Below are 13,065 nucleotides of genomic sequence, written 5' to 3'. Positions count from 1 at the left end.
ACAAACCCCCATTTCCCATCCTTCTTCTTTACTAACACAATAGGTGAGCTCCATGCTCCTCCAGCCGGATCAATCAATCCTCTGTCCAACAGGTCATGGTACCTGTCTCTCGGCCTCCACTTCCTTTTTGGGCCTAAGCGGTGAGGTGGTTAACGAATAGGTTGGTTCCCATCGTTCACGGGTATGGATTGCTCCACAAGCTACTTTTTACCCATATCATCATCCCCAGTGCTAAACACTCACCCATACTTGGTCAGTAGGGTAGCCAGCTTCCTAGAATGTTTTGCCTATTGGCACAAGGGTCTTGCGACCCGGTACAGTCCTAAGGGATGCTCTGGGATCCGTGGCTTGACCTCAACTCAGGTGATCGGCACGGCTTCCCTTGAGCGTAGGGGCACCGACCTTAGGAGGAGGCGCTTCGACACTGATGTAGGTGCTTACGGTGGTTTCCAAATAGATGGTCAGTGGTTGGGGGTTTGGGTTGAAACACCTAATCAACACCTTTCCATCTGCTCCGCGCTCATTCAGGCTTGTAGCTAGAGGCAGGCCTTCAGGATACCCTTCTATTATTCCGAGTGGACAGAATTTTTGTGTAGTCAGCCTACACCTGACCGCAACTTCTGTCCTTGCTGGCATTACCAAGTCTCTAATTACCTGAACTTGTTCTGGAAGAGTCGGTACAAGCCAATGGCTTCCCATCCTCCTTCACCACGGGTCGTTCCAACTCCATCAAACATTGGTTGGCCATAAAAAAGGGCATGCCAAGAATAGCGTCTTCACTAATCTGGCTGACAATGAAGACATTTTCAGTCTTCACCTTGCGGAGCCTTACTGGGAGCCGGATTTCAGCATAAAAGGGCAACCTGGTCCCATCAGCAAGCAGGCTATGGGTGTCACTCGCCTCCAATTGTTCGCTTATACCCCGGGGAAGTTGATCGAACACCTTTTTTCCCAGCAAGTTGGTGGTGCATCCGGTATCCAACAGGAAGTGCACTGCACGACCTTCAATTTTACCCAGGAGGAAGTAACTGGTAGAGTTGGGGAACACCAGCAGGCGTGCTTGAGCAGGTTCCCTGTGCTTGAAGGGGGCTGCCCGAGGCCGCCCCATTCGTGCAGGTAAATTACGTGCCTGGGTGAGTTTCTTTGGATGGTGGGGGCTGTCCTCTGTGAGACAGAGTGCCAAGGTACCTGAGAGAGGGGCATAGTGCATACTTCGGAGGAACTCATGCCTGGCTTTTCTAAGTGTAGTGGTTAAAACGTGTTCTGGGTAGCTATGGGGGTTGCTTGAGGTGGAGTTCTGGGTCAGCCTGATTTTCTCGAATAGGTCTGTCCGGGGGAGGCCTTGGCTGAATCGGTACTTCATTTTCTCCTGGTTTCCGCAGGGGCCTTGTTGCATCTAGTATTGGGTGCTACCGCTGCGGGGTTCTTCCGTTTCCCGACTCCTTTTTATTTTGACTAAGACACTCCTTACAGAGATGCCCCGTGCCTCCACATCCCCAACAAATGACAGGCCTAGTTTCTGAAGGTTCTGTTTGACACTGTGTACTGCACTATGTCCTGTATTAGCCTCCGAGTCTTCTACAGTTCGGACAGCTCTGCCAGAGTCGATTCTCCAGATTTGATCTAGAGAAATGCTCCTCCAGCCCATACTGCATCTGTGAGAGTTTCCGCGGGTACCGCTAAAAGGTGCCGCTGTAGGGCGGGATGGTTTAGGAAGTTTGAGAAGTACTACTTTGCCCTGTTACTTCCGAATGGGTCAGGCAGTTCAGCATAGGCTATTTGGACTAGCCGTTCAATTTCCGTCGCGTGTTCCTGCAGGGAGATTTGGGTTTCTTTTTCAAACTGCTCAACTCTGCTCTCGCTTGTTGGGGAATTAGTCCAAAAGGGGCTCTGATGATTTCAAAGATGGCTGCCACCCAGACAGCCCTTCCGCAGGACTCTGCCTCTCTCTTCAAAACCTTTCTGAGGTGCAGTGTGCTGGCCTCCTTGGCCCACATCTTTGCAGTTGCAATGTCTCTAAACCTGGTAATAAAGTATTCTGGTTTCCGACGCCATTATACTCAGGCGTTTAGAACTGGGAGGCCAGTTCTGGGTTCCGACCTAATCTGACAAGTTGCCCAATGGCCTCAGCTAGTCGGTCTGTGTCCCAATCAACACTCCTTGTCCTCCTTTGAGACATGGCTTGAGCTTCTCTCCGAGTGAGGGGGGTCGTTATAGACAATTGTGGCCTGACTTGGAGTGCTTAAGCCTTTTTTGGCAGTATCAAGTGGCTTACAGAGTGGGGGTGGTTAGCGCAGTGCCAGTCATCAACCCTTCTCTAAGGTGCTGGATAACTTGCTTATTCTAAAACACCAGGTTTCTCTACAAATGTGGCGAACAGCCATACAGCTACATGTATCATGACCAGATTCGGAGCCCTCGGTGTTTGCCGTACTACTCCGGTTTTCCTCTACTGAGGCTGCTTTTGCAAGCAGGGCAAGAGGTCTGCTGGAGTTTGATTTCTAAATTTCTAGAGAGTGCCTGCCAGGTCTGGCGCAATCTCACTGCTGCCACCAGCGTAACGAAATTTGCCGGCCTTTGCTTGGCACGATCTAGACTAATACATATAAAGAAGAGAGTGCGTGTAGTTTTGTTCAGCTTTTTATTAGCAAAGGAAATTTCACTAGCCGAGGAGCGTACGGCTATCTGCACTGCTCCACTAAGTGAGCGGGCTCCTTTATATAAAATAATATCAGCTGTTCCAGCTAACCACCAACGGTAAGAACACCGGCTAACAAGGTGAATAAACAGAATTACTAATATGTTGGCATGGTTATAATACAGTGATAAGTGAAGACGTAATAGTGATATGGCATGCGAATCAAATTAATAATGATATACAGTCATACTTCAACTTATGAGCTTAATGCGTTCTGGGACTGAGCTTGTATGTCAATTTACTCGCATGTTGGTGCAGTTTATTCATATATAAAACAGTTAAATATGTATTGATTGGTTTCTATACTTTAAAAACGCAAACTAAAACACTTAAAACCAGATAGTGTAACAGAAAGAACCTGTTGGTTATTGTCCTAACTTACCACATGCTTTTAAAAAGCAACAAATAAAAAATAAGGCAAGGAAATGTGATTATGAAAGTGTAACATTAAATACATACAATAGCAGCTAACGCTAGCATTTTCCAGGAAGGGAGAGATAAGTTATCCTTCATTACAACAGTTGACTGATAAATTTGGATTTTATCAAAGTCTTAAAAGACAAACTTAGAAGCAAATCTAAATGCAAACTTTCATTTTTAACTTAACGTAATGTTATATATTCATACTGTAACACGTTCAGGAATAAAGAATCACAGGCTAAATAGACTACTAGAAGTTATAGCTACTGGAAGCTACGGCTTAGACGGCTATTAGGCTACGGCTTAGACGTCTAGGCGACACATGACCCCCCCCCCCCCATCGCTATATAGTGACTGGCTCAAGCTGACGGCCTCTTGTGATCTTGAGTTCACGGTGAGTGCTTAATTACTCCCCCGAGCAATATAACACGTAATTAAAATTTCTTCGGCGTTCAGAGTTTTAAGTTTCTCGCGGCTTAGCTAATGTTTCGGTCGTTTTAAAAGAAACCTATCTAATGACATTTGCCTTTGTGGCGTTTTTAATGCGTTGCGATAAGGTCGAACACAGGTGTTGTCGCAAAGGTTTAATGCACGACCACTAGCCAACTTGTCCGAATGTCTATTTTTCATAGTCTTGATATCATGTATAGCACCGGCCTTTTCACATAGCATCGTTTCAGTTACGCTTTCGCCGGCCAATTGTTTGTCATTTGTCCAAAGCATGAGCGGTCTCGCCATCAGCGATCGTGAAGATTGCTGCGCCGTTTAGAAACTATGGTTAGTCTTTTTGCAAACTGAACGCCCTGAATATAATCCTTTTATTTGCTAATTGTGGAGGTATTTATGTCATAATGCTGAGCTAGCTCAATCATGCATACACATTTACATATTTTCCAATAATTTTCGGTTTAATAACAATTGTTATCATTTGCTTTTTCTTTGCATTATCCTTCATTGTACCGGTTAGCTTTTGGTCTACGCATAATATTTTTAATTCACATAATTCTGCACTAAAAATCGTGCACAAATTATGGTGCAAAAGTACAACCTGAGCAGGTGAAAAATACAGTGTGATGCAGTTTTCATAAAACACCTCCAACACACATGTACTTGGCCACTGACTCGCATGTTCGTATCTCAAATTTGGCTTGTATGTTATTGCTAAAACTGGCTTAAGAGCTGGCTCGTATCTCAAGTTTCTCATACGTTGGGGCACTCGTAAGTTGAAGTATGACTGTAATAAAAAGATCAACACAGAATGCACGATATATACATATAAAAATATCTACGCAAATTATAAAGTCATGGCCCCGGCGTCCACCACATATGATCCATTACAACAATTTATATTGTTGTGTTCCAGTATAAAAAGATATCTGATTGTGTTTCAATAATACAAGGTATATAATTATATTCCAATATGACATGGTTATATGATTATGTTCAAATATAACAAGGCATATGATTATGTTTCAATATGGCAGTGTATATGATTATGTTTAAATATAACAAGGCATAGGATTATGTTTCAACATGGCAAAGTACAAATGTACACAATTGTGTGACAATATGACAAGGTATACAATTATACTCCAATATGAAACTATCTGAATATTTTCAAACATGATAAGGTATATGTATATGATTATTTTCCAATACACAGCAGGCGCTTCTATAACGTAAATAATCTGTTCCAAGAACATTTACATTATAGGTAATTTACGTTATAAGAACAGTAAAATACATGTGAAATGCCTAATCTGTTCCAAGATCTTTCCAAACTCACCCCTATGGCAATGCGAGAAGAAAAAGCTTTACTTAACTCATTTAATTTGTGAGCTGTACAGAAACTGTAAAATTATTGGTTTGTATAAACAACTTTTCTCCTTTTTATGACCAATCTCACTGGTTTTATAGACCATGGTTGCGGTAAATTTACAAGTTAATTGGGACTGCACATTTTCGACGTTCATTTACGATTCGCTTATTTTTTCTGAACAGCAAAGTCTATTCTGCAAAGTATGACTAATAAAAAACATTTTGTATGTCTACAGTAAGACAAAACAGCAAAATATTTTTACTATAAAAAAGCTGTTCTACCTGTTTGGCGTCTATCACTCTCCAGGAGTCAAGGTTAGAATAAAGATATTTTTTCGACGATATTCCAACTCGTGACATTAAGTCTGGTAGACTGACGCTGTGACACCTAAACCAATTGATCGCCTTAGTATTTATCAAATGTAAAATCAAAGGTAAATATGATAGGGCAGCTATCCTATTTACCTTCTGCTGACACATTTAACGATCTACAACAACAAACTAGAGTGTCACGAAAGTTATATATGACGATATACAGAAGGCGTCTTTTCTCTTGCAACTGCGGCAAAATAAATTAAGAATCAGATCAAATTTGAAAACTCGCCCGACTTGAAACTTTACGTTGTATGCAATTTTTTTGCGTTGTAGGAAGCAGAAACATCACAGAAAGTTTTTAAGCTACCTAGAATTTACATTATAGGAGGTATACGTTATAGGAGCATCTACTGTAATGTGTAATACAAGATGTAAAGAAAGTCTGGGAGACTCCTTCACTTGGCACTACACCAACTTTAAAGCAACTGCTCAGCGACAGTTAAATATACATGTATATGTGAGGTTTTGTGCACAAACATATACAATAAATAACATACCATAAAACCTCTAATTGAACACCATGGCGCTCTATTTTTTCAAAAGTTAACATTTTTTGTCAATTAGAGAGCAAAACTTCAGGCAGCTCTTTTAAGGTTTGCATGATGAAGCAATTATGTTTATAGAGTTTAGGTTGCGACAAGTGTTAGTAGTAACACAAGAGAGGCTTTCAAACATCTGAACAAGCTTTATGTTAATTGCTAATAGAGAATAATCATCTGGCTTTTACATCATTTCACAAAAGCAACATATGAAGCTGAGATAATATAAAGAGTTGAGAGACTGTCGAAAAATAATGGGCCTCGGAGGGTTAATTCCTGAACATGTGTCAAAATTGAAAAGATGATTAGGGGAAAATTGTGAAATTTATCTCAGCTATCTGTTAGTCACTGTGACAATGACAATTGTCTTATAGTTTGCTATTAACCCGGTCTTATATTGTGGTTAGTGATAAATTTATAGTAGTTGTAAAAAGTAAGCGAAATAGATTGCTGTGGAAAACTATGTAGCCTCTTTCTCAGCCCTTCGTTCCACCTTGCTCTAGTGTAACAGACCATACAAATTATTTTGTCATTCGGACAGGACATACGCTTACACTGCTGAGCTGCTATTGGACAGTTTTAGTGACTATTGACTAGATTAAATTGATGCCAGATGATATATATGACAGAGTATTGTAATATGGAATTTATTCAAGTTAGGATAATTCAGGTATAACAAACTGCTAGCCGGCTTTCATGCTCAGTCAGTTTCTAGTTTCTGCCCCTCAGAGGCATAGCCTCACCTCACTAAAGCCTATATAGGTAGTGTCTGCATGTCATCGTCTCACAAGGATGTTAATTCTCAAATGCAGACTACTAATGAGCGCGTGTTTCTCGTGTTTGCTCATAGCACTGTCTTCATTGCACACACTCATGATACGCAGTTATATTGTGCAGGAAATAGAAGATTTGCTAAGACTTGAAATAAACATCACAAAAATGGAAATACTACTCCAGCCTATCTGTGAAGTACATGACATATTGGTCAGCGTATTTACCTCAACAATGAGCTGCTAGCCAGTGTCAACAAGTTCAAATATCTTGGGTCGACAGTCATGAATAGCAGCAAAATGGATGATGGAATAAACACCAGGATGTTTTTCAAACCCTTTTGGACAAGTAAAAACAGAGATGTAATATAACAAGAATCTGATATTCAAAACTAAATGCTCTGCATATCGGGCCATCATCCTATTTTCTCTGTTACACGGATCACAAATATATCGTTTATATGATGAGACAACTGCATCTGATTCTAAATGTGAAGTTTTGAGATTTCATTCCGAATGAGGATATTCTAGCTCATACCAACCTACCTAACATGTATAAAGTTCTCATCTAAAAGAATCTAAGATTGACTGGCCATGTTCACCGGATGGAGGACGCCAGGCTACCCTAATAGAGCCTTTATTCACAACTCAGAGAATGGCTTCATGGTATTGGCAGGCAGCAATTGAAATTCAAAGGCATGGTAAAACACAACCTAAATGCAAAGAAGATACTCATTTCAAGTTGACAATCTCTGAGCAGAAATCGAGGTTAATGGAGAAGTGTGGTTTATTAGAAGTTGTCTTTTGGTAATATAATAGGCATCTAAGATGGATTGCTACAGAATTTATTTTCTTACGCTAAATTCCCATTCATTCTTAGCAGTAAGCATCCGTCCATGTTGCTTACAATACTTATTTCTAACTAATTATTACACTAATAAACCAATAAATCATTTAACAGTAAAATAAGCACTGTTACCAACTTAATCAAATACCATCTGAATATAGAGCATAAGCACTACAGATGAAAAAACAAATGAGGGTGCACAGGTGGTATTTGTTAGATAGTAGATGTTTTCTTAAAAGCAAACTAACCTACCTCTATGCACCTCTCTCTTACTTCATCCTACATACAAGCGGTCTTAAACGCAATCACTATGCACTCACTGGTTTAACATGAAGTCTCGGTCTCCCAGAATAATTTCCACTGTAATGTTAGCTACTTCATCTGTTGACACTTTATATTACATTGCAAACATCATGGAGGTGTCATCTATCCACAGGTGTCTAGTACTTACACCATTTAAGCAATAGCCTACTTCATAACATTCTTACCAGGGAGGCCGGGGAGAAAGGTCTATCGGACCTGATATTAGCCTGTGAGGCAGAAACCTTTGCAGTATAGTCAGAGGCACTGTCTTGCACTCCTTACATAGATAATATATAAATTATGTTATTGAAGCAATCATGTGTATGGAAGGAGTCAAGTGTTAGTAGGAGACAACGGCGGCTTTCAGACTTGTGAACAAGCAAATTAAACACCTGGCATTCAGATGAAAGCCTGGCGTTTAATTTGAAAATTTGGCCCATATATTTGGCTTTCATCTTATGAAAGCCAAATAGATGAGCAAGAAATATTTTATGAAAGGCAAAATAATTAGGAGGAATGCCGAATCTAAGCCGAGGCATACAAATAAGAACAATAAGCTATACACAAGCACAATCTGAGATGTAGAGAATAGAAACTAATTTGATATTAATGAAGACTCAAGAGAGCTATCATTTGTAAACAACTAATGGAATGGTTTATAGGGGAATGAAACTCACACAGTACCTAAAGTGGAGCAAAAACATTAGTTTCATTTGAGTGCCCACACCTCAGTGGACTCCCACTCGAAATTCTGTCTGTTTCACTGACTCAATCAATGATAAGGCAAACTATACCCGACATATATTATATTATTATATTTTCATTCAAAATTTGTTTGGATTTTTAACTGACACTTTTTTATTATCTGTATCAATTTAAAATTAATTATAATTAGTTGAATAAACATATTATAGATAAATATATAGATAAGTAGTCAATACTTCCCCTGCTATTGATATTATGTACATGTAAGTCTGAGCAGTAAAGTAAAAGTATTAGTTCCTGAATATAAGTCGCTGTGACTATGACAACCTCTATAACAGAGTGCTGTAGTCAACCATATAGTGCTGTAGTCAACCATGTGGTACTTTCAAACCAGATAAAATATGTTATAATATCTGCTATTCTCAATAAAAGACAGTTTTTCTTCTTTCTACCGAAAGAAGAAAACCTGAGAGAAGCGTGAGTGTGAAAAGCGTGAGTGAGAAAAGCGTGAGTGAGAAAAGCGTGTGTGAGAAAAGCGTGAGTGAGAAAAGTGTGAGTGAGAAAAGCGCGAGTGAGAAAAGTGTGAGTGTGAAAAGCGTGAGAGAGAAAAGGGTGAGTGAGAAAGGAGTGAGTGTGAAAAGCGTGAGTGAGAATAGCGTGAGTGAGAAAAGCGTGAGTGAGAAAAGCGTGAGTGAGAAAAGCGTGAGTGAGAAAAGCGTGAGTGACAAAAGCGTGAATGAGAGAAGCGTGAGTGAGAAAAGCGCGTGTGAGAAAAGCCTGAGTGAGAAAAGTGTGAGTGTGAAAAGCGTGAGTGAGAAAAGTGTGAGTGAGAAAAGCGCGAGTGAGAGAAGCGTGAGTGAGAGAAGCGTGAGTGAGAAAAGTGTGAGTGAAAAAAGCGCAAGTGAAAAAGCGTGAGTGTGAAAAGCGTGAGCGAGAAAAGCGCGAGTGTGAAAAGCGTGAGTGAGAGAAGCGTGAGTGAGAAAAGTGTGAGTGAAAAAAGCGCAAGTGAAAAAGCGTGAGTGTGAAAAGCGTGAGTGAGAAAAGCGTGAATGAGAAAAGCGTGAGTGAGAAAAGCGTGAGTGAGAAAAGCGTGAGTGAGAAAAGCGTGAGTGAGAAAAGCGTGAGTGAGAAAAGCGTGAGCGAGAAAAGCGCGAGCGAGAAAAGCGCGAGTGAGAAAAGCGTGAGTGAGAAAAGCGTGAGTGAGAAAGGAGTGAGTGAGAAAAGTGTGAGAGAGGGAGGAGTGAGGAGAGAGACGAGTGGGAGAGAGATGATATGAGAGAGATGAGTGAGAGAGATGAGGGAGATAGAAATATGAGCAAGAGATTGAGAGAGGGAGGTGTTTGAATGAAAGCCCATTTCAAGAAAGAATTTCATAGGCTTTATCTTCAGGTGATGACATTGCCTGCATGACAAAGAATTGGACGCAACATAGTAAATGGGATCATACTGTGTGGTCAAGTAATAGATTTATTGAATGTTTCAGAATGAAGGAATAAGCAAAGTCAATGCTAAGATGCCCACCTGCCCAACTCTGGATATGTGAGTGTTGTTCCAAGTATTGTTGTCTACCAAGATTGTTCGATTAGCCATAGCTGTTATCTGATATCCGTAATCCCACCAAGACATAATCTTTGCATCCTAGACAGAAAAGCAAAAGCGTATATAAACTTAGCGAGAGAGAATCTAATGACTAGCCAATGAACAACTAGCACACATTGCAAAGGAAGGAGGCAAGTTCTAGCAGACTAAACTAACAAAAAAGTGAATGAAAAATTATTAACCAGCGTGAGTGTTCAAATGAACAACAACACGCGTTGTTAACGGGTTCATAGTTGGTATTGGAATGAAAAAAGTAAATATCACTTTAGCTACAATGTTATTCAACAAGAGTTAGCAGGACACGATTGAAAATTTGCTTGCTATTGAATCACTATTACAGTGAAGAGCATCCTTGTTACCTCTGGAGTGTTTTGCCTCAGCCAGTAGTAAGCTTCCCTGAAGTCATCAAATATAACACGGCCACCATCGCCTGATTTGGCGGAGAGAACGAGGGAAGGACTAGAGTAGGCCTCTGAAGTGACCCAGGTGCAGTGAAAAACATAGGTGATGAGGAAAAGGGTCATGGTGAAAACTACAGCAGTGGCCACCTTGAAAAGGAAACAACTCCTCAATAGATACAAGCCATTGAAACAATGCTCATAGAAAATGTTGAACTGATCAGTTTAACCAAGCGCTAATTTCTAAGTAGTTTTCTTCTCGCTAACAATGGTGATGGTTTCAAAAAGTACTACTTTTTAAAGTCACATCCAGTTCCGTCGGTAACTAAAGCATGTAGATCTGTAGGCATGATATAGTCATACATCAACATTTTAAAAGTATTACATACAAGCTACTGAGAATCCTCCGTTGACCCACCTCATTTTTAAATGGGTAGTTGAGTTCTCCAACCGTCTTTTTAGACGTCTTTTTACTGGATGGTTCAGATTTCTTTGACCCAAAGATTGGATCCATATTTTTCATGTACAATGAAAGGGTGGTGGAGACCCCGATGCCAGCGAGGATGCACATAACAGGAGCCAAGACCAACATAAGACGTACCATTACTCCCTACAGTGGCAAATACAAACAACATTGTTAGTTCTGTTAAAAATATTTTTGGTAAAATAAATGAATAACTTAAAATCATAGAGCAAACAGAATATCAAGCAAAACAGTAAGAAACAAAGTCATAACGACAGCTAAGAATTTCACCGCAAAATAAATACTTGTAAGGCCGTAAATAATAATAAAAATGTTGGCATCCGTGAGCCTGCTGAAGCAGAAGTACATTCCGGCTACAAAAGAAATAACTTTATAAAGTCAGACACCAACCACAGAGATGAAAACGCGTGGTCCAAGGTTATGGGAAGTATTACTTTTCATAAACTACTTCTTTTACTACTCATTAACATATTCAAGTCACGATCAGGTTAACTATAAAACTCAATTTGGAGAGCGTGACCTTTCCTCAAGCTACCTTGACCTTATCTGTACCCAAAGATCATAACATGGTCCTTATATTATAGTTTTTGGTCTTCATGCTGGGATCACCAATATAAACAGCTATAAAACATCAAAATTCCATAGATGCAAAAATGTTCTATGATAACATTTTCTTACCTGGAAACATAAAGCGAGCATTGGTAAGTCAAAATAGAATGAGCTCCACGCTGTAGGCTGATGCTCAGAAACTGAAGCTATGATGGGAATGTTGTCCTTAGCGTAAGATGGGTCAAGCAGTGAGTAGAACCTGCCGGTCCAAGGAGAGATTTTACCTAAACAATTATCAGATGTCTGTGTGAGCAATACTAAAAAAATTAGGCACAGCATATTTTTAAATTACTGCTAGTAGAAGCTGTGTATGTTTTTTAGAACATTTTTGTGCAAACAATGTCTCTGTGATCGTTGCTGAACAGGCCTGAGGCCAATGGAATGTTAACTTTGATGAGTGGACATGCTCAGTTATGGAGAGCAGTTTTAGACTAGATACTATTCCTGCCAACACCAGTTGCCTTTTCTGGTTATGGAACTATAACCTCCTGCTCACAGGTCAGACACTCCAGTATGAATATAAACATTAGTGTTTACTTCTACTTTTTGCTTAAACCAACTATGAAAGAACAACTAAATAAAAATCTATATGTCACAACTATATTTAAATATTATGTAGATATAACAATACCATGTTTGCTATGTATTTACTGTGAAGACCACATTTAGCCTTCATTTCACTCTAAGTTTACATTAGCTCTTCAAGTTGATTTATTTTCAAGCAGTAAAAACCTTTTTACATAAGACGGATGTAAAAGACAACTTTTATATAACAAGACATTAAGTTCATTAAACTAATGGCCGTTTGTAGAGAGAAATAAAAGCTTACGATGTACATGAGTTACTCTAGTCAATATTGAAGCCTGCATAAGAAAACAATTCATAAACAGAGTTTTACATATAAACAAACTAGTGAGAGACGGTGTGACAGATATAAACTTCTACAATTACATTTTATAACAAACAATACCTGTAGCAGTGAGCAGTTCCCTATGACCAACGCTGTTCCTCCAACAACAGTCACTATGGTCCTGAGCAGAAGGGTGAACTGGTCATATGTTATATGGGTTCGGACATAGTCGACGAACGCGTAAATCTGACAGAATCCAAACACGCCGAATGCCTATTAAGGAAGTGATAAGAATGTGATTACTTATTAAAAAGATGATTTTCTGTGCTTATGTGTTACTGTGAATATAATGTGACCATAGAAATGTTCCAATATCATTATAGTTTGTAAACAGTATTAGGACAAGGTATAGTACAGCTGCAGTGTTTTAATAAGAGGACAACTCCGACATCACAACAATTCATCAAAGTTGGATACTGTTTACTCCTCAAAAAGGCATATGTATGCTAAAAAGCTGTACTACTCGGCGTTGCCTGGGTACTAAAAAAGTCTTTGGACAGAAAACTTATTGGTATTTAACATATAACAACATTTGCAATTGCTAGCTAGATGCTTGGTGTTGCCCGGGTGTTAAAAATCCGCTTATAAAC

General features: G+C 39.7%; 2 protein-coding genes and 1 pseudogene across 2 annotated transcripts in view; 1 reads left to right on the top strand and 2 right to left on the bottom strand.

The window, feature by feature from the left end:
- The window catches only part of LOC137394328 (uncharacterized), a 481,712-nt gene that overhangs the window by 446,309 nt on the left and 22,338 nt on the right, over nucleotides 1-13,065 (top strand). The window lies entirely within an intron of this gene.
- The window catches only part of LOC137393011 (dolichyl-diphosphooligosaccharide--protein glycosyltransferase subunit STT3A-like), a 117,785-nt pseudogene that overhangs the window by 99,997 nt on the left and 4,723 nt on the right, over nucleotides 1-13,065 (bottom strand).
- On the bottom strand, nucleotides 9,833-11,481 carry LOC137393012 (dolichyl-diphosphooligosaccharide--protein glycosyltransferase subunit STT3A-like). Its single transcript, XM_068079390.1, has 5 exons — nucleotides 11,227-11,481; nucleotides 10,891-11,082; nucleotides 10,434-10,622; nucleotides 9,997-10,113; nucleotides 9,833-9,877 (listed from the first exon to the last, which is right to left on the bottom strand). Exons 1-5 carry the CDS (start codon nucleotides 11,302-11,304, stop codon nucleotides 9,833-9,835), a joined length of 621 nt encoding a protein of 206 aa, XP_067935491.1. The 5' UTR covers nucleotides 11,305-11,481.

Source organism: Watersipora subatra, chromosome 4 (genome assembly GCF_963576615.1).
Source record: "Watersipora subatra chromosome 4, tzWatSuba1.1, whole genome shotgun sequence".
Classification (NCBI taxonomy): Eukaryota; Metazoa; Bryozoa; class Gymnolaemata; order Cheilostomatida; family Watersiporidae; genus Watersipora; species Watersipora subatra.
This window is presented reverse-complemented; position numbering and strand designations above follow the sequence as displayed.

Coding starts and splice junctions, on each gene's coding strand:
- LOC137393012 (XM_068079390.1), bottom strand. CDS start 11,304: ATGTACTTCTGCTTCAGCAGGCTCACGGATGCCAACATTTTTATTATT. Junction 10,114..10,433: donor TGAGGCAAAACACTCCAGAG/GTAACAAGGATG, acceptor TTTTCTGTCTAG/GATGCAAAGATTATGTCTTG. Junction 9,878..9,996: donor ACATATCCAGAGTTGGGCAG/GTGGGCATCTTA, acceptor TTTGTCATGCAG/GCAATGTCATCACCTGAAGA.